Source organism: Asterias rubens, chromosome 3 (genome assembly GCF_902459465.1).
Source record: "Asterias rubens chromosome 3, eAstRub1.3, whole genome shotgun sequence".
NCBI classification, from domain to species: domain Eukaryota; kingdom Metazoa; phylum Echinodermata; class Asteroidea; order Forcipulatida; family Asteriidae; genus Asterias; species Asterias rubens.
The window spans coordinates 16,741,986-16,769,849 of record NC_047064.1 but is presented as its reverse complement, the minus strand read 5'-3'; the positions used below and the strand labels follow the sequence as shown (position 1 = coordinate 16,769,849).

General features: G+C 39.5%; 2 protein-coding genes across 2 annotated transcripts; one reads left to right on the top strand and one right to left on the bottom strand.

The window, feature by feature from the left end:
* The first annotated feature begins 370 nt into the window (after positions 1-370).
* LOC117288334 lies at positions 371-4,101 on the top strand. The gene is made up of 2 exons (XM_033769147.1): positions 371-1,716; positions 1,961-4,101. Exon 2 carries the CDS (start codon positions 1,965-1,967, stop codon positions 4,074-4,076), a length of 2,112 nt encoding a protein of 703 aa, XP_033625038.1. The 5' UTR covers positions 371-1,716; positions 1,961-1,964; the 3' UTR covers positions 4,077-4,101.
* Positions 4,102-15,186: 11,085 nt separating this feature from the next.
* LOC117288516 (isoamyl acetate-hydrolyzing esterase 1 homolog) lies at positions 15,187-25,013 on the bottom strand. Its single transcript, XM_033769405.1, has 6 exons — positions 24,624-25,013; positions 21,786-21,838; positions 19,477-19,675; positions 18,809-18,917; positions 18,132-18,250; positions 15,187-15,494 (listed from the first exon to the last, which is right to left on the bottom strand). The coding sequence occupies exons 1-6, from the start codon at positions 24,840-24,842 to the stop codon at positions 15,324-15,326; spliced, it is 870 nt and encodes a 289-aa protein (XP_033625296.1). The 5' UTR covers positions 24,843-25,013; the 3' UTR covers positions 15,187-15,323.
* Between the last annotated feature and the right edge of the window lie 2,851 nt (positions 25,014-27,864).

Genomic DNA, 27,864 nt, shown 5'->3' with positions numbered 1-27,864 from the left:
CTGTGTGTCTGTGTCTCTCAAATAGGGAATACTTTGGTACACTAGTAGCAATCGGCGTCTTACTTCACGAAAGCATATTCCTTATAACCCTATAATTATGACTTTAATAGTAAGAGTCCATTTAATGATGACTCGCCTTTGTGTTGTTTGTAGGCCTACACCTACAATGTATCGTCTGACCATGTTGTCCCTTGTCTTTGTCTTTGTTTGTGTTCCTTAGTATCATGTTTGTCTGTCAATAGGTTAGGGCACACAAGCATTTTGCTTAACCTTACACCTAAATGTTGTCTTTAAATTACTACTTGTTTACTTCTTTTTTTTTTGAAGTATTGTGTACCTAATCATACCTCATACTATATTGCTTGTTTTATTTTGACATAAATGTACGCTATTGTATTATTGTTTTGTATGACAGCATTGAAATATATATAAAAAAAGTAGTTAATATTATGTGAGAAGCCAATGTGCGAAATAAGACCAAACGGTACCATGCCAGCTATCGTGTGTAAGGTTTACTCTAGGGTTCACTGGAGTGAACTTCAGTATAAAATTGTGCCATAGCGTGATACTGTCAAGACTAATGACTTTGGAATTAATCGCTTCGTTCATTTAATTCCAGGTAAAAAGCCATCATAAACTAATTTCGGTCAATCCTATACAAATGCAATCACCATGAAAATTGCCAGTACCAGTTAACGAGTGGCACCTATTGATCCTTAATGACTCACCACTTCCGGACCTGAATTAATTTGTTATCTTATTGCATCAGGGCAGTTCCACGGAAATGTAAACCTCACTGCCAAAATTTCAAAATGGCATTTATGTGACAAATGATACACCATTTTAAAGCTTATTATGTGAAGTTTATTAAAATCAAATTTATAACTAAAAATAATCACCAGGTCGACTGATATTTTCGACTGCAAAAATACTTTAAAAATAGTGATTTTGAGTTAAAAATCCATGTCTCAGAAAATTGTCTTAGTTTGTATCCTGAACAAATATTTTTTTTTTTTTTTTTTTACTGTTTGAAGTGTGCATTGATGACAACCAAATTATGGGGTGGGATTTTATTTTTCTGATATTTTTAATTTTTTATTCATTATATTAGGAAACTTCTTTTTCCAATGTACGTCCGACACCTAAAAGGTGGATTTTTTAATCTCCTGAATTCAACCTTGGGCAGAAAATTGTCAAAGTTACTGTACAAAGCACAATTGATACCCTCTATCTATACCTGTAATTGTTTCTTTAAAAAAAATTCTTAACTGTACAAAATCATGGTGTCGGACGTACATTTTATTCGCACGTCCGACACCAGTACGTCCGACACCTCGAAAACATGTACAAAAGTATTGCTAATCACTCCCAACACTCAAATAGAAGAGACAACCACACCTGTAATTTGCATAAGCCCAACCCTACTTGAAGGTCAACCAAACAGTCTTCTGCTTTGTTTCAATTATTTGCATTTAATTAAATATTCATTAGTAACATTGACACACAAACATGTCCTAATATGGTCATATATTGTGAAGTTCAGATTGCATATGGTGTGATGCCTACAACATGTACTGCATTAATTGAAGCCAGTACACTGTTATTATACATTGTTATTACACTGTTATTATAGCTGACATTATACATGTACAAGGTAGAGCTTGATTAGTTGGTGCTGCATGTAACTTTCTGAAGATCATCAAAGACATAGCCAAGGTAGGTGTTTTCTTATTCTTAAAATAACAAAAATATTTTGACTATTTTGTTGAATTTTGTGTAATGTATTGTAATCTGAAATGCTAAAAAGTTTAAATGCAAAATGCACTTAGACCAATGTTCATTAAATTAGTATACAAATTGGCCTGAAGAGTATACATGTTTGTAGGATTCAGTAAGTACATAGTGCATGTACATGTAGGTAGTCTATTTATCTTTTTATTTTAATTCTTTTTTACTGCAGCAAAATGCCACTAACAAACAAAGAGAAGATGGCAAGAAAAAGAGCGCATTTACAGGAAAACCTGCAAGCATACCCGGACCACCTTGAGAAGGACAGGAAACGGAAGAAAGCAGAGAGAGCTTTTGCTAAGAGCCAAATGAGTGAACCAGAATTGGTTCTGCACAGAGCTTCTGAGAATGCACGAATTCAAGCATTTCGCTACTCAAAACGAGCAGGTGGCAATGGTGCCATCAATGCTGAGGTCGACGCAACCAAACCCTCAACCTCAAAACAGTTACCCTATCGATCGCCTCAGTCACTGGGGAAGGCAGTCAAAAGGGCAAGGGCCTCCTTACCTTCTTCTCCTAGGAAACGCAAGGTAGTTGCAACAGCAATTGCCAAAGAAGTTGTAGTTAATGTCATAATGAACAAACCACATGTGGCCAAAAACTATGGGCTTGATGAGGACACAAAGAAAAAAGTGATTGAATTCTACTTGAAAGATGACATATCTTGGCAGGCCCCTGGAAGAAAGGATCGCGTTATCATACGGAGCACAGATAAACATGGCAACAAAATGAAAACTACATTGCAGGCTAGATACATGCTGATGGCTCTGTCTGAAGCTCATAAACTACTCTGCCGAGAAAATGACATTTCTGTTGGCCTGAGCAAGTTTTGCGACCTGAGACCCAAACATGTTAAGCTGTTTGACAGCATCCCTCACAATGTATGTGTCTGTACCTATCATGAGAATGTGAGGCTCCTATTGATTTCACTTAAGGGTGATACATGTACTGGGCTTCCTGAAAGCACATCAGTCTTCACTGACACTATTGTATGTGACACCAACAGTAAAGAGTGTATGACGCAAGACTGTCCTGAGTGCAAGGGCAAAATACATGATTTTGCCCCTGAACTCACTGATGAGTCAATTGTTAAATATAGTCAATGGCAAAAAAATGATGGAAACACAGAAAAAGTTGAAATAACATCAACAGTACACATGGCATTTGAAGAGCTATTGAATCAGTTGAAAGTATTTCTTGTCCATGTGTATGTAAAGCGTAAGCAATCTGCGTACAGAGAAATGTTGCTTAAAAATGTTGATGGAGAGGAAATTGTTTTACAAGTTGATTTTTCCGAAAATGCTAGTCTAGCCCACCAGAACGAGACACAGAGTGCCCACTGGAATCATGGACAGGCCACACTATTTACAGCCCATGCATGGATTAAATCAAACCCTGATACTACATGTACTAGGGAAAGTTATGTACTAGTGTCAGATGAGCTCCTACATGGGAAATTGAGTGTCCATGCTTTTATGACTCACATCTTTTCTGATTTGAAGCAGAAGTACCAATCTATCCAAAAGATAAGTGTCTTCTCAGATGGTGCTAGTTCCCAGTTCAAACAAAGATTTCTTTTTTCCAACTTGCATATGTGGGAAGAGCAATTTGATGTAGAGCTCAGATGGCACTTCTTTGCAACTTCCCATGGGAAGGGTGTTGTAGATGGTTTGGGGGGAACTGTCCAACGCTCTGTTTGGCGGTATGTGCGAAGTGGTAAGGCTGAGGCTGTGACCCCAATGTCATTCTTCCAAGTGGCTGCAGAAAGAAACCCAAATGTTTGCATCCACTTCATACCAAAAACAGGAATTGAACAGAGTAAAACTATGCTAGAAACCCACTGGGAAAAAACTGTTTCAGTACCAAACACTCAAAAAATACATAGTGTGAAAACCAAGGGAAAGCACTTTCTTGTAGTAAGTGATACATCAGAATCAACTAAGTATTCAGAGGTGAGAATTCTCGAGGAGGAAGAAGCTGACTTAAATGACTCTCTCACAAGTCAAGCAGAACTTCTCCAAGAAACTGCGGGGACAGAAATGACTCTGCATATCGGTGACTGGGTGGCAGTGAGATATGATGGGGACATATTTCCAGGAGAAGTCACAGATTTTGGTCATACACTTATTGCAGACATTAAAGTGAATGTCATGCACAAATCAGGAAGTCACTGTAAATGGCCACAAGATGAAGATCACATATTCTATGCCAGAAAAGATGTTCTTGAGAAGCTTAAGCCTCCAATTGTGGCTGGAAATAGAGGGCAATTCACTTTTGACTTACCATGATACATTTGCAAACATTGGGAAACTTTACGGCCTCACACATGTACATTCCATGTTACACCACTATGTTCCCATCATATCTCAAGGCTTTCAAAGGTTCATGTTGCGCTAATTTGAATACATATTATTGTTATGCTACATGATGCAGTTTGTGTTTATGATAATTTGTCTAACTTGTTAAGTATGGCATGGAATGCTGTTAATCTAAATGCTAGGCCCCCAATCACCTAAAAAGTAACCTTTTAAACTGTTTTGTTAACTACTTGTTAATTGTAAATTCGGACAGGTACGTCCGACACTGAGAAATGTACGTCCGACACCGATACAATAAAGGCTGTTTCTTAAGATTTAAAGTTACAAAACAAGTGTCTTATCTTGATGTTTGTTGACAGAGGTCTAATGAATCCACAAATTAAAAAAAAAATCATCAAAGTTCAAACACATCACAGAGTTTGAAGTCCAAATATTGTTTTACAGAAAAAGGCGTTTCTCTGAGTACGTCCGACACCATGGTGTTTTGGGCAAGTGTCTTATATATATCCAAAGATATGGATGATTTTTTTTTTTATTAAATAACTTAACTGACCACCTTATACCTCTATCCAGAATAAAAATTGCTTTTGATACTACCACTGTAATAATACACTCTGTTAAAGTGTCTGAAATGTACGTCCGACCCCGTGGAACTGCCCATCATTCAACAAAAATACGATAACTCTACATTATAATATCAAGCTTATGGGCGATTCCATGAAAAATAGGACATGAGGGTAAATTTTTAAAAATAATTTTTACAGTAAGTGTTTTATATCATATTAAAGAAAATTACTTGAACTTTCTAAAAATACAAAGTTGGGTCAAATTTTTCCGCTCTGCGGGAAATTATTCAGTCTGCCACCGAGGGCGCTGTTGTTAACATTTTTCTTGCGTTTAAGTTATGGCATCATTCTTGCTCAGTTTGTACAAGTTGGAATGTGCCCCACAAATTTATGTGATTGGGACACAATAAGCATGGAATACTTATGTAACAATTTTAAAAAAAATTGAGTTGGGCTTTATGTTTTCTCTGCAGGGATCTGTCCTAGAAAAAGTAACGTCCGTCACGTAATGTCCGTCACAAAAAAAATACTTTTTTAAATTGTTTATATATTCAAAAATATTTTTTCCCCTGTCATTAGATATTAAATGCTAGTTTGTCATGGTCTTTCATACGTGCAAATATTGCAACTTTTTAAGTAAAACAATTTTATTTTTCTTATAGGTAAAATGTGACGGACGTTACGTGACGGACGTTACACTAGACCAGTTTTGTGTAAATTACAGTATACTTGCATTTTTTAATAGTTTTTACAATTTACACATAAAATTATTGCAAACAAGCTAACCATAAAATATTGTTTATAGTGTGGACTGTAAACATTATACTGGTCAGACCCATGGTACATGTATTTTAATCAAACTTTTCCAAGTTTATTACAAGGAGCAACAGAGGGCAGCAGACTGAGAATGTAAAGTAGGTCACAGCATGCCCTCTAGCTTGGCCACATGATTACCATGTGCTGAAGACCAATAAAAAAAAGTCAACTTTTTGTTGTCTTTAACAATTTGTGTACTTCTTGTCAGGTAAGCAATTACTCTTTACAGTAGAAACTTTGTTAATTTTATATAAATTATCTGTTTCAGAACTATTTGATTAGGAAAAAACACCTCATACAAACTTTGTATTGTAGTCATGGTAGTGTGCAGTATAGGCGTAGGCCTACATATCGGGTTAGGCCTACTGCAGTGGTGGTTGGCTAGACCTACATAAAATGTAGATTAACACTGGGTTGACAGTAAAACATCATTGAATACATTATTCACCTGTGGTAGTTGGATATATTTTTTTTCTTCCCCCACCCCAGTTATTTTTAAGTTATAAATAATAAAGGACGTGACAATTTGAAGGGATGGGGGTCAGGCTATAAGTTAACAATACATGTACATGAATGTTTGTACACAATTGTGCATACATGTACATGTGTACTACTAGCTACTAGTCACTAGAATAAATATTTACATGTATGTAGAATTGAACAACTTGCAGAAAGGTTAAAATGTACATGAATTCTCATGCTGATCTTTTGTAGCAATGCTGAATCTGTATGATTGGTTCATATGTTCTCTTTTTAGAATGGGGCCCTGCAAAGCTCAACATGCCTAAAAATGACAAGATCCGGCAACAAGAATGCCGAGCAAGAAAACAGCAGAGAAATGCTACTGAATTTAGAGAGATTGAAGCGAGGAGGAAACGCATACAGCGAGCAAAGGAGAGACAACTAACAAGGTCACAACTTGCACAAAAGAGAGAAAGTACAAAGCTGCGTGTCAGACAATTTCGACAAAGAAAAAAACTGCAAGCACTTGAAACAGAACCGAAAATCCCAAATGTGCAGCCTATTAACCCACTGAGCGTGTATGGATCTAAACAGGCTCTAGGCAAGGCAGTCATCAGAGCAAAGAGGTCCCTTCCTATCAGCCCAAGAAAACGTAAAATTGTTGTTCAGAAATTGGCTAAGAATACTGGTATTTCAGTTAGTGCAGAGCTAAACAAAGAGCATCATGGGAATGCTCTCTCTGAAGAATCAAAGCAAACAATCATAGATTTCTACAACAGAGATGATGTTTCACGGATGGCACCTGGCAAAAAAGACTATGTTACAATCAGAACACCGGAGGGTAAAGATCATGTCCAGAAAAGATATCTCATTATGTCACTCAAAGAAACCCATGCTTTTTTTGAGGATGAAAATAAGGATGTACATGTAAAAAAATCAAAGTTCGCTGAATTACGTCCTAAACATGTTCTGTTAATGGGTAAAACTCCTCACTCTGTATGCAACTGCAAAACACATGAAAACATGATTAACTATCTAAACACCATACACAAGTATGAAGAGACCATTGCCACATATAATTCAGATTTTCTTACATCTGTTGTGTGCGATGTGAATGATACAAAATGCACATTGAATGAATGTGAGGCTTGTAAGGATGGGAAAATGTTTGCTAAGAATTTTCCTCTCAGTGATAAAGGTGTGACTGATCTTCCTGTTGAGTGGTGGAAGTGGGATACTGCTGACAAAAGAGTAGTTAAATTAGTGGAGCAAGGCAAGGTGTCAGATTTGTATAATTCCATTGTACAAGAGCTTGGTTCTTTCGTCCAGCATTGCTTTATAAAAAAGCAACAGGCCATTTCTTTTGAAACCGACAAAATTCATCTTGATAGCAAAAATGCTGTAATTCAGATGGATTTCTCATAAAACTATACTTGCCAGTGGCAAAATGAAGTGCAAAGTGCACACTGGCATCAGACACAGGTGACTGTTTTCACTGTCGCCATTTGGACAAAGCCAAACAAGCCCCCTCAATCCCACATCTATGTGTCTGATAATCTGGATCATGACAAACAAAGCATAGCAGTTTTTGTTGATATGCTACTAAGTGATCTCAAGTCAAAGTCACCTGAAATTGATGAAGTTTCTTTTTGGACTGATGGACCCTCTAGTCAGTTCAAGAATAGATATATTGTGTCTCTCATTAATTTTCTGAAGCTCAGACATACCTTGACAAAGATGCACTGGAATTATTTTGCCACATCACACGGTAAAGGTCCAGTAGATGGAATTGGGGGGTCTGCGAAACGTTGTGTCTGGATGGCTGTTCTAACACAGAATGCAGTAGTTAAAAATGCTGCAACATTCGCAGCGACTGCGAAAAATGTCTGTCCAAACATAATAACTTACTTTGTCCCTTCTGATTTGATCAAAGCACATGGGGACAAAATGGCAATTGGTCAACTTTGGGAAAAAGCCCTCCCAATTCATGGGATCAAAGAGACTCACTATGTACTTGTTGAGTCTAATGTCACGCAGATAATCACAAAGAGATTCTCTCGAGCAAAGAAGTATACCATCGCTAATGCCTTGGCTGCATGTAGCAATGGCCATAATACTTCTACACACAATGAGTCTCGCCAAACTCCAGTTGCAGCTTCCATCCTAACATCCACCTCTACAGCTAGCACAGGGCCATCCACTACTGAAACACCTAAACTACATGTAGGGGAATATATTGCTGCCATTTATGATAAGTCTTGGTTTTTAGCCCAGGTTGTTGATGACAAAGAAGATGTACTTATTGTCAAGTGGTTAGAGCAAGTAGGGAATGGGAAATTCCGATGGCCAGTGAGAGAAGAAATCACTCTTCTGAATAAAAACCTTGTTCTCATGAAAGTGCAAGAGCCGGATTGGCGCCTGCGATATGGTGAAATCCCAAGTAATACGGTTCAAGAGATAATGGAAGTGTTTCAGAGAAGGGAAGAATAAAATGAAACTAATATACACAGTAGGCTGACAGGCAGTAAGTAATACACAAATTAAAAAACAAAAAAAAACAAAAAAACAATAGGTGTTTAGGGCTAATGCCAGAACACCTAACTATTGGCATCCCATGAATCAAATACTAATGTTGATGTGTGTCTTTTGTGCATGATTCTTTAACTACCCTGACATGGATTTGATATGTAGTGTGTGTGGTACTTGAAAGTTCAGGTACCAGTGGTTATACTGTACAGGCCTAAATATTTGGGTCACTCTGTTACATGTACATGTATGTGAAACATTTTAAAATTTATAGACTGGATGTTGTACAGTTCTTTCTGCTCTTTGCTTTATTACATACTTTCAAAAGACTGTTTTCCTTCAGTGAATGCAATGTTGTTCGGCTGTGCTAGTATTTTGTTAAATAAGGCCAAATAAGATTCATACATTTGTACATGTACAAAATGTAAGATTCCCACCTTGGTTATCTCCAATTTGATTGTAGATGAGTTATACCATTGTTAATACCAAGGCATTTCTGAAAACTTTAACCTAATATTCCATGGGCAATGCAATTTACATTGATATTTCACAGACTGTAACGTCCGTCACAGAAATTGTAACGTCCGTCACAAGCTTCAATGGCCGATTTCTTCTGATACCATGTGATGTTGAAAACTTAATATTTTGTAATGGCTACCTCAGACCCTCACACACTGATGCAATAGGATTTTTCAAAAATATGTACAAGTCACAGGGATTTTGAACTAAATGTCAAGAGTCAGAAGTGCTCGTCTTTCAAATGTAACGTCCGTCACAAAAAGTTTGTTGAACCCTAATAAAGTTTGAAAGAAAATCAAGATCTTGCGTACTATGTTTTATTACTACTGACTTGTTAAGCTATCATATTGTAACTACTATCTTTCCCAGCATACCTTGGTTAAAAATATACAAGACAAATTGTGGGCTATTTTTTGTGCAAAAGTAACGTCCGTCACAATGGAATCGCCCTTATGTATCTTTTGAACTGAATTTAAACCACGTTTCTTGTAATTTACTGCAAGAGTCTCGAAAACGTAACATCTTTTTGCCATTAGGATAAGTAACTGCTAGTTTTTATTTATTCGGCCCAATACCCTTAATGCTGAATATATCCAATCTGGTGATACTATGGGTTCAAATGTAACGTCCGTCACAAAAAGTTTGTTGAACCCTAATAAAGTTTGAAAGAAAATCAAGATCTTGCGTACTATGTTTTATTACTACTGACTTGTTAAGCTATCATATTGTAACTACTATCTTTCCCAGCATACCTTGGTTAAAAATATACAAGACAAATTGTGGGCTATTTTTTGTGCAAAAGTAACGTCCGTCACAATGGAATCGCCCTTATGTATCTTTTGAACTGAATTTAAACCACGTTTCTTGTAATTTACTGCAAGAGTCTCGAAAACGCAACATCTTTTTGCCATTAGGATAAGTAACTGCTAGTTTTTATTTATTCGGCCCAATACCCTTAATGCTGAATATATCAAACCTGGTAATACTATGGGTTCATACAAACGAGTTATTAGAGCTAGTGAATTGAATGGTTCTCGTATTGCAAAGATTGAAATTAAAATACGCCACCAATCTCCTCGTCGTGGCTAACACAAGGTTTTAGAATGAAATGTGCAATGACAGTCAAATGATAAGCAAACGCAAACAAGTATGTTGGCGCGCTATGTTCTTCATTTCGTTATCTATTCAGCTAAGACTTAAACAGGTACACATTACCGTGGTTAATGGACTGATCAAGGACAATCTTTATACCCACAAGTAACACAAACATGCGTTAATATTTAGGGCTATCACTAAACAATAAAATGACGTGCACCATATAAAGAGAGATTGAGGAAGAGTTCATCTGGAGTGTCGGCACTCACTACATTGTATGTTGCTGTGCCAGCACTGAAGAAAGCAACCACTTCAACAAGCAATTTCTATCTTTTTTGTTTGTACCAAAGATGATTGTAGTAACATTCCAACAGTTAGGAAAAGGAAAACCCAGCATACCCCAGTTAAAATCACAACATGCGGCATATTAAAGCTACAACGTAAAAGAACTGAAACTACTGAAAAGCATAGGACCTGACAACATCACTCAAATTGTCTTAAATGTGTGTGCAGATACATTGCTCATACTCCAACAGATCTACCAAAAGTCTTAAATTACGGTCACAAAGAACATTCTGATAATTGGCTTAATGCGAATGTTTCTCCTACATTAAATAAAGGAAATCGCTCCGATCAAGCCAACTACCGACCAGTTTCATTGACATCAATTCCGTGCAAACTACTTGAACACATAATCCATTCAAACATCATGATCCATCTCAAACAGCATGTCCTTAAGAATAGGCAGCATGTTTTTTTGCAAAGGTCGATCTTGTGAGGCTCAACTAGCCCTGGCTGTCGATGACCATACAAAAATCCTAGACAGCAGTAGTCAACCAGACGATATACTATGTACAATGTACTTAATCATGGACTTTAAAAAGGTGTTCGGCCTTGTTCCTCATCAGAGACTCTTACACAAAGTCATTCAAATTGTAATTGCTGGTCCACTTCATACAGATCTTGCATACCTGGGAAATTCCAAATACGGAGTGCTGGTTAACACAGTACGCCTAAAGAACAGTGAGAGAACATCACCAACTGTTGAGAAGTTGTCTCTATATTTGATCGAGCTGATTGTGACACAAGTACATGTACATGTACCGTGCAAAACCTTAACAATCATGGGAGTTCGGCCTGGTAAAACAGCCCTAGACCAAAATAAAAGGAAGGCATTGGCATGTGAGTTGTAAATGCAATTTCTTTCATGATGTTAAACACCAAGATGTTTGTTTGATACCAATTGCATTTAGTGGGGTCAAGGTGGGTGAAATCCCGACAGGGGTTCAATGGGGCATCGCTCTAGAACTGGTTAAAGAGTCAACCAGCCCCAACCAGTGTAGTCACAACACTTGGCAACACCAGATCAAATTCCAACGACATCTTTAAAAGTGTGTTCTTTTCTATTTCAGCACACATTTTCAAGATGTACCCCACCTCAGATGAGACCATGAAGAGCCAGATGGGAAAAAGTTGTCTACAAGCTAAACGAGAAAATCCGAGGAATAAAAATATGGGAAGTACAACATTGAATAGATATAGTCCCCTAATTGTTATCTTTTATACCCCCCCCCCCCCTTACAGAGAGTGTAACTGATTCAACATTGACTCCAGATGAAGTTACAAACCATATCCTCAATACAATCAAAAGTACTACAATGACTGATCATGGGCCAACTATGCCCCAGTTTAATAAGAAACCAAGATCCTCAAGGAAGAATTGCTGACGGTGGTTGTCAACAACTGGGACACTTTATTAGACAACATATAAATTTACCTGCAGTCAATTTGCAACGCACTATTGCAAAATGCACCCGTTAATCCACTTTGCAGAGGTGGGTAAAGTTATGTAGGCAAAACGAGGACATTATGCTGGTGGTTAAACAAAACACACACTTCAGCCAAGCGAATCAGGGGTAAGGCAGCTCATCAAGAACAAGCAGACAGTCTGATAAAAACGGCGTGGAAGATACATTTACGGCGTATTCAAAATCAGTTTGAGATGTCCAACCATCTAACTCAATACGTTGGAAATCGTGCCACTATCTTATTTAAAGGTGGGGTCGTTAGATTTTTCCATCTGGATCACATTAGAAAGTTTGTAACTGCACTACCTGATCCAAATAATCTTCTGAAGGCGGTAGCAGAGTACAGGAGACCAAGTTTACCAAGCTGAATCAAGGTCAATTGGTATCGTGCATAAATGTATAACCGAACCACTCTGGACAGCCGTTAAGAATGCTGACAATATCCTCTCCCTCAACAACACCTTGCATAAAGTTCAGCATGCACCTCATTTCACGCCTAAATGAGCGTAGTGAGTATTTGCGATAAGTTCTTTGGCAAACGGTAATATATGAAGTGAGCCCTCTGTTGGCAAAGGATTGAGGTAATGTCAAAGTGTTCTTTTTAACAACAGCCATCTGGTCTCTTGTTTAGACCTAACCCCACAACACAGGGTGTTTAAAAAAGGTGTACATGTACATTTAGAAAAACGCACTAGGGTTTCATACTAAAGTTCCAAGCCAAGTAATAGGAACATATAGGGAACCCAATGCCATCATTGATATAGGCAAGATAGGTGAATATTGGAAGGGAGAAGAACAGTTTGAATTCTACCTACATGTAGAAACACATAGAGCAAATCTTTGTCACTTAAGCAATTGCGGAAGACCTACAAATGTAGTGGTAAAGGCCTATTTTTGACGGTGATTGGACCAAAGTTGTATGGTCTGCTTTTAATGAATTTAGTCTCACCAGGAAAACCAAGTGATAGGCCTACATGTACATGTAAGTCATTTAAAGAGTTAAAAGTGCTAGCGAGAACCACTACACTCCCGAAACGCTAGTCATAGCCGAAAGAGTTAAGTTCCACACACAAGATCCGAAAAAGGTGAAACAGCAGCCACGTATCTGTTGGAATTAAAACGTCTTGAAAGTACTGCAAGTTTCAGGCTTTCCTTAATTAAGCAATAAGTCATTACACACTCTAGGGAACTTAACTGTCAGAGGTCTTCCTTGGTTATACACCCACCATTAATCCACAGAGTGGAAATTCAACCTCAAAAGGAAGTGATGATCAAGGCAAACGATATCGATTTGCCAAACTACATAATCAAAGCAGAAATCTGGAAGTGCCACTGTGACATTTCAATCAGACCTCCAAATGTCAATGACTTCTTTGAAATCAATCATTCCACGTGTTTTTTTGAATAAAAAAAAGAAAAAAAAAGAGGAAGGGGACAAGTTTACAGGATCAACTTGTAGGAATGCCGCTGATGAAAGACGCATAGTAATGCTGGCCCAACGATTTATCCATTGTGCCTCTCAAGCTCGCACAAAGATGCCCAAGAAGCATGCAAGCCTACATGTATGTATAGGAATGGTAATCTGTCATATCACGGGATCAAAACAACTAGTTACAATGCCGAGTCAAATGGGCCATTGTCTTTCATTTGACAGTGCTAGAGATAACAGGAGATAACAATGACATAAATGAGGAGACCATTGACGAAAAGAGAACAACCCATGCAACCACACTAGTCGTTTATCAGAGAGATGGTTTTGGTCCATGTACATCGGCATCATACAAATGTCGACCATTTCATAAGAACACGATCAATTCATCCCACAGAGTTCCAAACTACAGGGGACTACAGTGCATATATGTAAAGAGGCTAGTCATCAAGGATCTCATTGGCGAGGTAAAAGACGAATGGTTTTCCATTACAAGAGAATTTCATGAGTGTATGACAGTATAATATATAGTTCCTCAAAATCACCATGCTTCAAATGGAGCAGCAGAAAGAACAGTACAACCAGTGAAAATAGCACTACTACTCAGCAATTCTCGATCCAAACCCAAGAAGAAAAAAAAAAAAACAATTTAAAATAAACCAAAAGTTAGCTTACTTTCTTATAACCTACCGATACACCCCTAATGCAACTACATGTACAGGTAGAACTCCTGCAGACCTGTTTCTAAAGAGCAGGACTCAATTTTCTTTGGAGAAGCAAAACTTATCCCAGACAGTGGAAAATTAACAAAAAAAGCAGGGGTTGTCAAGTGCCAATTAAATTGTAGCGCAATGCCTCCCGGGCTTGGTAGAAATGCCACACACAACGAGAATGTTTTATGGCAGGGATGCGTAAACCACTGGGGAAGGACATGTAAACATGGTGGGTGGTCTCCATGATTAGTAAACCATTGTAAACTACATGTAGTTCTCATAATAGTGCATTTCACAATAATGTCTAAATGCGCTTCACATCAGTGCCCTGGTCATGCATTGTCATGGGGCCGATAACATTCCTTTACTTTTTCTCACCTCCCTGGGGAGTACACAGCCCTGAGCTGCCGTTGCACTCCAGTGACTTTTTCAAACACAATATCAACCTCTAGCCTAGCAGGAACCAATTTTAGTGACCCTCGGTAAAGAGAAGCAATTTTATAGTAAAGCATCTTGATCAATGACCATGACTGGGATTCGAACCCACATGATCCCCACCCATGACTCAGCCAGAGTCCGATGCTCTTAAACACTGGACTATGACACCCTGAACCACAACACAAGTGGAATAAACCTTATAAATATAAATATTTAACCCCTAAATAGATATCAAGGTTGGATTCTAATTGTTTTATATTAGTTTTGAGAAGGGGTTGGGTTCACCTACAACAAAGTTATATTCACGCTATTCACATACACAGTAAGGAGCAGCACAATCATGTGAACGCCTGTGTATAATGGCAAGATGCACAAATATAAAAAATATAAAAACTTGTTTTGGTTCTAGGCATTCAGTGAATCTTTCAGTGAATCGTACTGCAGGGCTTGTACATGTTCCTCAAATATTGTGCTGGCCACGAAAAATTTATTAACAAGACCAGAATCAAAATATGATTCAGCAATGTCACGGTTATCGTTATTTATGGGTACAACTTTCATAAATACCCAAAACAATTGAAAGATATTCGAAAGACAGCTTTTGAACATATTTGTTTGATGGGGTGAGGTATTATTATTCAAACTAGACCACCAGACTTATTCTGTCATGAGTTTCCTGGCCCGATGCAAACTAGCCTGGGGCCTGATGCCGTCCAGTATTAAGTCCAAGCCCTGCAAACGTCCATAAGGCTTAGGAAAATACCCAAAGAAATTTCCGCAGATGCGGGAACTCTCATCAGTTTCATGATTTAACAACAATCACAAACCTTAGAGCCTTTGAAATTTCATGAGGGGAAGCTTTTTTCAGGATTGGCGACGTCGATATCTTTCCAGTCGGGGAGTTGCGTCGAGAGCTTGCTTGTTCTTACCTCTGCCATTCTCAGAAGATGTTGTCCGAGGAATCTGGAACCTTCCTCGGATAGGTGAAGACCATCCACCAGGAACCTTTGCCAATTCTAAAGTCACAAACAACAACAGTAAATTAATTTGATAGTTCATGTGTAAATAATGTTTAATATTTATATAATAGGGTAGCAGGCCTATTTAATAATACTCAATAACATTCATTCTACGTTTATTGATATTTAGTACACAACAAACTATGTACATGTACTTTTTAATAAATTATGGCTCTTATACAGTAGGTTTCATGTACATGTACTTCACAAAACAAGTATCTACAGATAACATTGATCAAACCACACAAACAAAATTCAGCAACAAGAGATTATCAAATTAAGAAACAAATTTTACAAGGTCTGTGTGTTAACAGGCAAGGCAAGCAGGTAAAACATGTAAGGAATGTGACAGAAACTTACAGAAACTTGGAACAAATTTTTCAACAGAAATATCAGGGGATCAAATTACAAGGTATTAGGTAAGTATGGTTTGAAACTTCGCAGGGTGGAAGTATAACTTTAGAGAGTTTTGCCGTGACACCATGTGAATATCTCTTTTTGAGGGTCTAAAAAGAAACGATTGTTTAATAATAATAATAAATAATAATAACAGAATTTATAAGCGCCAAATTGCCAAAGGATTCAAGGCGCTGAGAACGAAAGGGTTTTGAAAGCACGTTTGAAGGCTTGGACTTATGACTCAACTTTTCTCCTGAAGACGATCAGAGCACAATGATTGAAAACGTTGAGCTGTTTACAGATAACCAACACTACTCAAAAGTGATTGTCACATGGTGTTACCACAAACCTCTCGTGGTATTAAGTGCACCAGCAGATAACACACACATGTAGGCCTAATTAAATATTCATCACAGGTTTCTACAAAGGAAATGAATGAATAAAATAGCCATTGCATTTTTAAATCAAACACAAAAGAAAAGGTTTAAAAAGATACAAATGCATACAAAGATAAATTCACAGGAAATTCAAACTAATCATAAAGCACTATCATGGCTAGCCCTACATAGGACTCTTCCTCTGTACACAGATACATAGTCCGAACTATTGAGGCCCGTTTCTTGGGCGGAAAATTTTCAAAGCTTTATAACTCAAGTCTTACCTGCAACAAGCCACTAATTTCAACAGAATCACAATCTATGGCGGCATACATTTTTCTGCGGTGGGTTTTGGTCCTCATATATTCCTCACAAATCCGTCATTTTCATGAAATGATGAAGCTCCCAACGTTAAAAAATTCCTGTTTTGATTGTTTTCTCACAGTTGTCTGTTGCCGTGCGCACGCGTATAAATTCGCGTGCAAGACGCATGATGCAAGACGCATGAATTCTTGGTCACCATTATCCTGACTGCACAGCGTAAACACGCAAACGCAACACAATATTTGCGCGTTGTGCGTCTTGCGTACACACAGCAGACTGTTAGAGTACGAACAAAAATTTGAATTTCTTAACATTGGGAGCTGCATTATTTCATGAAAATGACGAATTTGTGAAGAATGTATGACGACCAAAACCCACCGCAGAAAAATATATGCTGCCATGGAATGTGAATCTGTTGAAATTAGTGGCATGTTGGAGGTAAGATTTGAGTTATGAAGCTGTGAACATTTTCCGCCCCAGAAATGTACCCTAATGTCCAGGACGTCACTGTAGTACAATACGAAAGTGTAAGGCCGCCAGGGCTACATCATGGCATGAAATGCTTGAGTCATGAAAGTTGTGCAAAAAAATATTCTAGGCACACCTCAATATATTGTGAGGAAAGTTACTGCACTGTTGGAGAAAAGTCTTAATGTAAGTAAAGGCATAAATGAATTCAATGAAACATAAAAAACAAAGGTTTGTTTATTATTACTAACAAGCAGTGATTTGTATTGAGAATGACATGCACAAAATTATTCACAAATCTGCATAAAAGTTCACAAAGATACACATTATTCACAAAATCTGCATGCAAACTCACACATAATCATTCCAAATATAAATGCATTTAACATTCACAGACAGTGCATACTATTTTCAACAAATCTTCATAAAAAGTTCACAAATGCACATAGTAAATCACAAATCTGCATAATTATTCACACACAAAAATATGCAAGAACTTATTCACAAAAATGCATCGAAATTAGCCCAAACATTTCTTCAAGTTTCCTATTGATCCTCTTGATTGGCACAAATTGTGCTGTTTGATGCGTAATAAGATTAGGCAAGTACATGTATTATGTTTCTTGACCCCCCTCCCACCTATCACACCGAACTTATTCTCACTATGATAGTAATGTGCACGGCGAGGAGGGAGCGAGCGCGGGTGGATCGCAAAAGTTGAGTGATAGTGTGAATAACAATATCTTGCACCAAGACTACATTTTTAAAAACATAGTGAGAACGAGTTTGGTGTGATGGGGGTATTGGTGGGCTACATGTTTACACATGGCAGCACAAGCTTAATATTCCCAAGGAAGCTGAGGTGGTTTAAAGTATGAAACAAATAGCCCATGTGACCAGAGGTAATAATACTTTAAGCGCAATGATCGTTTCTTTGAAACTGGTCTACATGTATTACATGTACGCGAAAGAGTCAATATTTCGAAAGGATTCCTGAGATTTCCAGAACACAAAAAAGGGGGTAAACTATGAGACAAATAGAGCACTCAAGATGCCCCGGTCTTACCTGCTCTTCCTGCATCAGTGTCCACACATCTAAGCATTCAACGGAGCATTCCTTTGATACTCGGCAGCATGCCTTGGCGTACAGCCCAGTGTTGGAGTTTTTCCGATTGACAGGACTGTCTGTAAAACACAACACAGAGACCCTCATCTGGTGTTTCAAATAATAAACACAAAAGTAGGTCTACATGTACATGGTATAGCAACACCAATTGTGATTTGTACTGCTACATTTTTTTCAGGTTTTTGGGACAAAGTTATTTGCTAAATGAAAATGGCCTTGCTAAATGAAAATGGCCTTGACCTCTTAAATATGAAACTTAAGGGCACACTTTCATAACTTGCTTAACAATTTTCTGCTAAGCAAGAATAACCAGGATACCAGTCACAAATTGTACAAATTATTATGGTAATTTGGCTGGCAGCCTTCTTTGGGTAAGCATAATTCCGTTGTGCTTAGCTGCTGTAAGTGTAAAAGCAGCTCTATGCTTAGCAAGAATGAGCAGGATACCAGTCAGAAATTGTACAAATAATATAGTAGTTTGGCTGGCAACCTTCTTTTGGTAAGCATAATTTTGTTGTGCTTAACTGCTTTTTAGTGCAAAAGCAGCTCTATGAAATTGGGCCCAGGCCTGTAACAGTGTTTCGCATCAAACTTAACCAGCTTCCCATACTACATACCATTCTTCAGGCATCCCTTGCTCCAGACTTTGTCGTCTAGTGGTGGTGGTGAAATGATAATGATGTTATCTGACTGCATGCCTCCATCTACTAAATACTGAACCATATCCTGTAAAAAACAAGAGTCAAATGGGTTGAATATTGCTGAGCAAAGCATTAAGTTAAGTCTGGTTCACACTTCCTGTGAATGCAAATGCGAAAAAAATTCTAACGTCACAAATTGCAACAAACAATTTGCATAAGTTGAAATGTGCTCAACTCCTGTGAAACATTGGGAGACAAAAACAGAGTTGTGACGTCAAAATCTCTGGGAATAACAGCTGGCCCTTCCAAGCTTGGATTGCTTAAACCCTGAGCTACCGACCAAATGAGCATACCCCGGTAGGAGGGGGGAGGGTGTGAATAGCCACCCCTCCTCTGGGGTACACAAAGGGGTGAGCGGTAAAACCATACATGTAGGTACTCTTGTAGTGTTCAACCAAACCCGGTGATATGGTGATACAATGTGAAAGAGTGCCGAGGTAACCAAGGGGTAAAAAACTCCTGAGCCTCTCGAGGCTGTGTTCCACAGGGATAAGAAATACAGTGTGAAAAGGGCTAGTGTACATAAGTGTTCACCATTAAATTACAACTTTTGACTTTTGAAATGGAATTGTGTCACAAACTACCTGCAGATTTGCAGAGAAGTCGTCCAGGCTGACAAATTTAGCACCCCTCGTCTCCTCCAGAACAGAGTCATTGGCTCCGAAGAAGATGGTAACCATAGCAATGTAGGGTATGTCTTCCTTTGGAATGCATCTCGGTAGAGCGATGCGACCCCATGTGGAGTTGTAGCCAGAGAACCCTCTGTTTAGAACGTCACACTTCCTATAAAATAATACATGTAATAGGATACAATATGAGTAAGCTTAGACTTGTAAACAAGTCGTAAATTGACTGTCGCAGTGATAGCGTTCCAACTCTGTCCGTGATTCCCGCAACACTGGCAATGTTCTAGCAAGACTGGTCACCCCCTGTGAGACTATGCTCTCTCGCTGTGCAGTCTCATGTGGGATTAGTCAATAGCCAGCAGCTCTGCTCCAGAGCAGTGATTTCGCAAGACTGGTCGCCCCCCGCGAGACTACTGCTCTCGCGCTGTGCAGTCTCATGTGGGATTAGTCAATAGCCAGCAGCTTTGCTCCAGAGCAGTGATTTCGCAAGACTGGTCGCCCCTCGCGAGCCTACTGCTTTTTCGCGCTGTGCAGTCTCATGTGGGATTAGTCAATAGCCAGCAGCTTTGCTCCAGAGCAGTGGTTTCGCAAGACTGGTCGCCCCCTGCGAGACTACTGCTCTCGCACTGTGCAGTCTCATGTGGAATTAGCTAATAGCCAGCAGCTTTGCTTCAGAGCAGTGATTTCGCAAGACTGGTCGCCCCCCTGCGAGACTACTGCTTTTTCGCGCTGTGCAGTCTCGCGTGGGATTTAGTCAATAGCCAGCAGCTTTGCTCCATCCAGAGCAGTGATTTCGGAAGACTGGTCGCCCCCCGCGAGACTACTGCTCTCGCGCTGTGCAGTCTCATGTGGTTAATAGCCAGCAGCTTTGCTCCAGAGCAGTGATTTCGCAAGACTGCTCGCCCCCCGCGAGACTACTGCTCTCGCGCTGTGCAGTCTCATGTGGGATTAGTCAATAGCCAGCAGCTTTGCTCCAGAGCAGTGATTTCGCAAGACTGGTCGCCCCTCGCGAGACTACTGCTTTTTCGCGCTGTGCAGTCTCATGTGGGATTAGTCAATAGCCAGCAGCTTTGCTCCAGAGCAGTGGTTTCGCAAGACTGGTCGCCCCCCGCTAGACTACTGCTCTCGAGCTGTGCAGTCTCATGTGGAATTAGTTAATAGCCAGCAGCTTTGCTTCAGAGCAGTGATTTCGCAAGACTGGTCGCCCCCCTGCGAGACTACTGCTTTTTCGCGCTGTGCAGTCTCGCGTGGGATTAGTCAATAGCCAGCAGCTTTGCTCCATCCAGAGCAGTGATTTCGGAAGACTGGTCGCCCCCCGCGAGACTTCTGCTCTCGCGCTGTGCAGTCTCATGTGGAATTAGTTAATAGCCAGCAGCTTTGCTCCAGAGCAGTGATATCGCAAGACTGCTCGCCCCCTGCGAGACTACTGCTCTCGCGCTGTGCAGTCTCATGTGGGATTAGTCAATTAGTATTCAGCCTGAATCACTACGCACGACATGTACATGTACCAAGACCTTGACTGTCACCGCAACAGACATTATTGACTTGTCCGCAAGGTCTACAGTAATTACAGACTCAGTTTGCAAACTTTTCTTATTGAGCTGCAGAGAGAAACAAAAGAAACAGCAGCAAAGAACCCATTCAGGGAAAACAAAAATTCCTTGGTTTAGCATTCACAAAAACTTGCTCGGTCTGTTTGGAGTGCTTTTATTATAAGTTTTGTCTTATACACTGTTTTTGCTTTTTCTAGTTTGTTTTGTTTGTTTGGGGATGGGGGTAATCAGCTAATGTAGGGATTAAAGCTTTGCATGATAATAGAAAAATACAATCAAGTTAAGTGACATATGCAGAAACACAGTCAAGTCCAAATTATTAAAAGCTGATACCATAATTTCAAATTTCTTCATATATCAAAATAAAAAGGCTCCATCTCTCTCTTTACTTGGCAATGCTTGGTCTACATAATTCGTAAAGTTTTACCGGGAGCTGTGGCGCCATCTGCAGTCAACCATCAAAAAACCCTGGGGCAAACTGGGTTATTTTATTTGCATACACAACACACAGAACCCACGGCTTTATGTTCCATCCGTTCCATGTCCTGCTTTACAAAAGGACACAAGTGTCAGGAACGGGACTCAAACCCGCCACTCTGCTGATCAGAAACACCTGAGCTTGGGTGCAGTGTGCACTCGACCAAAAAGCCACGTTAAATCATTCACTGAAAACAACTTTTTAAAAACTTTAAAAAAAATCTGCCGGCAACAAACCTTTGCAATAAATTTGCAAGAGATGAGCCCCATCCCCCTTCACTAAAAGCAAACTGTTGAAATAAAAAGAAAACAGAAAACAAAATTAATTTGGTTTATTATAAAGTACTCTTCCTGTGTGGGTAAAGGGACAAAAAAAACACCAACCTTTATCAATTGATTAGGATTATATAAGCTGGATAAATGTCAATCAAAAAAAAAAATTATGGAAACACCCCACGAGTACAGTTCCTACCTAAAAATCACCAAACTTTAAATGTCATACATGTAGATCGGTCTACCGTGTTTAAAGACACTGGACACTATTGGTAAGACTAGCCTTTACAGTTGGTGTATCTCAATAGATGCGTAAAATAACAAACCTGTGAAAATTTCCGCCCTACTCAGATTCAAATTCTCAACCTGGGACATGTTTTACTCTTTCGCTCAGGATCTGGTAAGTTTTTGTCCTTTTTCTTCAAATTATTTCCTCAATGGTGTTTTGAGTGATATGGAAGGATTCATTAGACATTGAGGATCAAGTTTGTGTTCCAAGAATTTGTGTCATAATTTTCAAAAGTGGTAAAAATGGAGCAAATCTGCTAACTAAATGTCAAAATTGTACGTGTTTAACCATTTCGCCCTGCACACATTGTGAAAGCTTTGTAACCCTACGGCTCCGCCGTCGGCAGGAGGGTTACGTTATCGCAACTGTAGCCATCAACTCGCCCTAAACTCACTTGTGCCATCAACTTTCCGTCAACTCCTCCAATATGCATTTAAAATTCACAAAAGAAGCATTGAACTGTAAAGTATATCTATTATTAGCTAAATAAAAGAGAATTCTTTAGAGAAAGTTTTAGGTTACATTTCGGACAAAAAATTGAGTAAGCAGCAAAACCGTCGGCCGCCATCTTGCTTTTCACAGAGCTTGAACAACAAGGTGAACTGGGGTGGGGGCGCTTTCCTGCATATTTGTTAGGATTAACTATACTATACATGCTATAGAATACAGGGCCACACTCGGCTAACCCTAACCCTGCCTATCCCTGATTGCATTCATGCAGCGTGGATTATAAGTGGAGTGGCCCTGTGTTCTATTTGTATTTCTACCAAAACCATAAGAGGTATCATAAACACTTTCATGTCCCATTATAAATTGTTGATATTTAATGAGTTGATGGCACGAACATCAGTTGACGGCGAGTTGACGGCAAGTCAGCGAGTTGACGGCAAGCACACACATTACGTAGTGTAGTAGCATGAGTGGAAACCAGTCATCTCGCCTCCCCGCAAAGTCGCCCCCTGCAAAGTTGCCCCCTAGCAAGCTTACCCCCTCCAGGTACAAACTCGCCCCCTCACAATGTCGCCTCCTACAAAGTCGCCCCCCCCCCCCGACACAATGCCCCCGACAAAGTCGCCCCCAACACAGTCACGACAGTCGCCCCCTACGCATTTTTGGCCGTGTGTCCAAAACTGCGACTTCGGCAACGGCTTCGGCAACGGCTAGCGACAACAAGCTAGCTCAGTGCGTCTGTGTCCTGTCAGGGGTGTTGAAGTATAGGAACCCTCGCCGTGTCCGAAACGGCGACACAGTTTCGGACACGGCATTAATTAAGTCCTGAATGGTGTGATTTATTCGAAGTAATGCTAACTGTATTTGTGTTCCTGTATCCGTTCTGACCTGTTATATCGTTGGGCGGTCTTTTGCGTCAGTGCACGATGAAAACGAATATTCATGTAAACAACCCTTATCTTAGATACAAAGTTACTTTTTCAAGGGCCTATTTCATATGATGGGAAAATAAGAAGGTCTACACTTGTTTTAATTAAATAATTGCAATTCCAGTTCCACCCCAAAGCAAATCCAAAAAAACAAAGCAATGTTTGTAGGGAGGTTCATAGAAAATAAAAAGTAATACACAATATTTTAACTATTATTTATCCATTAGAATAACCAATTTAACAGGTCATTGGGTTTGTTTATCCAGCAGAAATTGATTGACGACATTAAACGTTGTTGTGCTCCACCGTGGTTTCACACCCAGTGAAAATGTATTTTGCATACTTCTAATAAAAAAAGGAAAGTAATTAGGGCATCAATTGGTATTGCATCAGTGCATTTTTTGTCAACTAAAAGAAAAAGGCGTGAATTCGCAGCACTTAGCTAAGTTAGGATGAGTTACTGGTCTTAACTTAGGACCAGTCCTATCTCTTAGCATTGCCTAGGACTAGTCCTAAAGTTAGGACCGGTCCTACTACTTGCCGTCAACTCGCCGACTTACCGTCAACTCGCCGTCAACTCATTTTCTTGCCGTCAACTCATTAAATTTACATGAAAAATTTATAAATGGGACACGGAAGTGTTAAGTCTGGGCTAAACTACATATTTCTCATGGTTTTCGGTAAAAATTCATTCACAAAAACGACTTTATGTTGATAAAAAAAAAGTACCAATCATTGACATCTTGGGCCAAGACTAATCAATGTGAAAAAGCAAGATGGCGGCCGACGGTTTTGCTGTTTCGAGATAATTTTTTCACGAGAAAAAAACTCAATTTTTATTCCGAAATATGACCTAAAACTTTCGCGAATTCTCTTTGAGCTGATACTTTACAGTTCTATGTTTCTTTTGTGGATTTTAAATGTAGATTGGAGGAGTTGACGGCGAGTTGACGGCGAGTAGACGGCAAGTAGTAAGACCCGTTAGGACTACCTTTGTGAAATCCACCCCAGGTCACCCGACGAATCGCACATATATAGCACGTCGTCTCACAAAAATGGATATAATATTGGATATCCTCAGCACCTTTCTAGTGATACTTACTTATGTTTTCAATGTCAGTGATATCTACCTACCTGTGAGAGAGAGTCTCCAAATAATATGACTTTAGGCCAAGACATTTTCATTGTGGAGCCGAGAAAGACGCACAAAGAAATGTGCTTTTCTTTATTTCCTGTGTGGGGCGCGCTACGTGTAGCTGCTGCAGCTGCTGCACTCCATTGTGCACGTGTAGTACATACAGTATCTATGCAGCCGTCTCGAGAACTGCAGCTGGAGGGCGCTACACATGTCATAACAGTCGCTCGTTCGTTGCACCATGGAGTTTATTGCTCCATGGTTGCACCCCAGAGTAAAATATTAATACCACAATCTAAACAAGTTTAGCACCATTGGATGGACAACTTCAAGGGCTTTTTTATCGTACAAGAATTAGTGCTATGGAGATTTTCAAAGGCGACGCTAGAGGCGAGGGAGTAGATAGTCTAGGTTCCTAGACCATTGGTGTTGCGTGGTCACACACAACCAACGTTCCGAATATGCACGGCAAAAACTGTACACGCAATGCGCAAGCGCTTGTAATGAACGAACGCTAGCGGGCGCTCTGTTTCTCTGATTTCCGGATCTCTACATAGACCTTATCGCAAATACCGGGGCGCGCGCGTAAAGCTTGGAATTAGGTGCATTGTGGTCTTGCTGGTATCAAAATTTCATCCATATCTATCCCACAATGCACCTCATTCAACAGTCTGCGCTTGCGCATTGGTATTTGCGATAAGGTCTATGAAATCAGAAAAACAGAGCGCCCGCTAGCGTTCGTTCATTACAAGCGTGTACAGTTTTTGCCGTGCATAATCGGAACGTTGGTTGTGTGTGACCACGCAACACCAATGGTCTAGGAACCTAGACTAGGGAGTAGACCCGACACACCCCATAAATTTGGGACATTTAATGCATGATACACACGGCATGTGGTGATTATTGGAGAAAACAAATAATTTATATGCGTTGAAAAAAAAACGGACTTATAAAAACTTCCAGCTATGCTTTTTAATTATTCTGGAACTAAAAACGATAGAGAGACGCAGTTTGTACCTGCGTCCTCCTGGCGTGTCCCTAAATTCAAATTTCAAAGTTTTAGAGCGGCTTCCAGACTTCTTGTTACCGAAAATTTAAAGAAGGCGGCTGTGCTCCGAAACGAACTCAACAAGCCTCCCTACGGGATTGTTGTGCACAGAGAAAATCAAAAGTACAACGGGTCAATTTGACCCAAAATCATTGTTCAATCTGAACATGTTTAGCACCATCGGAAGGACAATTTCAAGGGCTTTCCGCTCGTACAAAAATTAGTGCTATATGTAATTTCAAAGCGACGCTAGAGGCCAGGGAGTAGACCCGACATACCCCATAAATTTTAGGGCATTTAATGCATGATACACACGGCACGTGTTGAACATTGGAGAAAAACAATTTATTTATTGAAAAAAAAGCCCGGACTTATAAAAACCTTCAGCTATACTCTTAATTCATTCTGGAACTAAAAATGCTAGGAAGACGGAATTTGTACCTGAATCATCCTGGCATGTCCCTGCATACGAATTTCAAAGTTTTAGGGCGGCTTTTAGAGTTCTTGATACCGAAAATAACAAGTACGCAGCTGTGCTCAGAAACAAACTCAACAAGCCTTCCTACGGGATTGTTGTGCACAGAGAACATCAAAAGTTCGGCGGATAAATTTGACCCCAAATCATTGCTCAATCTAATCAAGTTTAGCACCAATAGAAGGACATTTTCAAGGGCTTTCATCTCGTACTAAACTTAGTGCTATGGTGATTTTCAAAGCGAGGCTAGATGCCAGGGAGTGGAACCGACACACCCCAAACTTGAGGGCATCTAATGCATGATACACACGGCGCGTGGTGAACATTGGAGAAAAACAATTTATTTATTGAAAAAAAAAAGCCCGGACTTATAAAAACCTTCAGCTATACTCTTAATTCATTCTGGAACTAAAAATGCTAGGAAGACGGAATTTGTACCTGAATCATCCTGGCATGTCCCTGCATACGAATTTCAAAGTTTAAAGGTGGCTTCTAGAATTCTTGATACCGAAAATGACAAGTACGCAGCTGTGCTCATAAACAAACTCAACAAGCCTTCTTACGGGATTTTTGTGCACAGAGAACATCTCGGCTTTCATCTCGTACTGAACTTAGTGCTATGGTGATTTTTAAAGCGAGGCTAGATGCCAGGGAGTGGAACCGACACCCCCCCCCCCAAATTTTAGGGCATTTAATGTATGATACACACGGCACGTGTTGAACATTGGAGAAAAACAATTTATTTATTGAAAAAAAAGCCCGGACTTATAAAAACCTTCAGCTATACTCTTGATTCATTCTGGAACTAAAAATGCTAGGAAGACGGAATTTGTACCTGAATCATCCTGGCATGTCCCTGCATACGAATTTCAAAGTTTTAGGGCGGCTTTTAGAGTTCTTGATACCGAAAATGACAAGTACGCAGCTGTGCTCAGAAACAAACTCAACAAGCCTTCTTACGGGATTTTTGTGCACAGAGAAAATTAAAAGTTCGACGGATAAATTTGACCCCAAATCAATGCTCAATCTAATCAAGTTTAGCACCATTAGAAGGACATTTTCAAGGGCTTTCATCTCGTACTAAACTTAGTGCTATGGTGATTTTCAAAGCGAGGCTAGATGCCAGGGAGTGGAACCGACACACCCCCAAACTTTAGGGCATTTAATGCATGATACACACGGCGCGTGGTGAACATTGGAGAAAAACAATTTATTTATTGAAAAAAAAAAGCCCGGACTTATAAAAACCTTCAGCTATACTCTTAATTCATTCTGGAACTAAAAATGCTAGGAAGACGGAATTTGTACCTGAATCATCCTGGCATGTCCCTGCATACGAATTTCAAAGTTTAAAGGCGGCTTCTAGAGTTCTTGATACCGAAAATGACAAGTACGCAGCTGTGCTCAGAAACAAACTCAACAAGCCTTCTTACGGGATTTTTGTGCACAGAGAACATCAAAAGTTCGACGGATAAATTTGACCCCAAATCATTGCTCAATCTAATCAAATTTAGTACCATTAGAAGGACATTTTCAAGGGCTTTCATCTCGTACTAAACTTAGTGCTATGGTGATTTCCAAAGCGAGGCTAGTTGCCAGGGAGTGGAACCGACACACCCCCAAATTTTATGGCATTTAATGCATGATACACACGGCACGTGTTGAACATTGGAGACAAACAATTTATTCATTGAAAAAAAAGCCCGGACTTATAAAA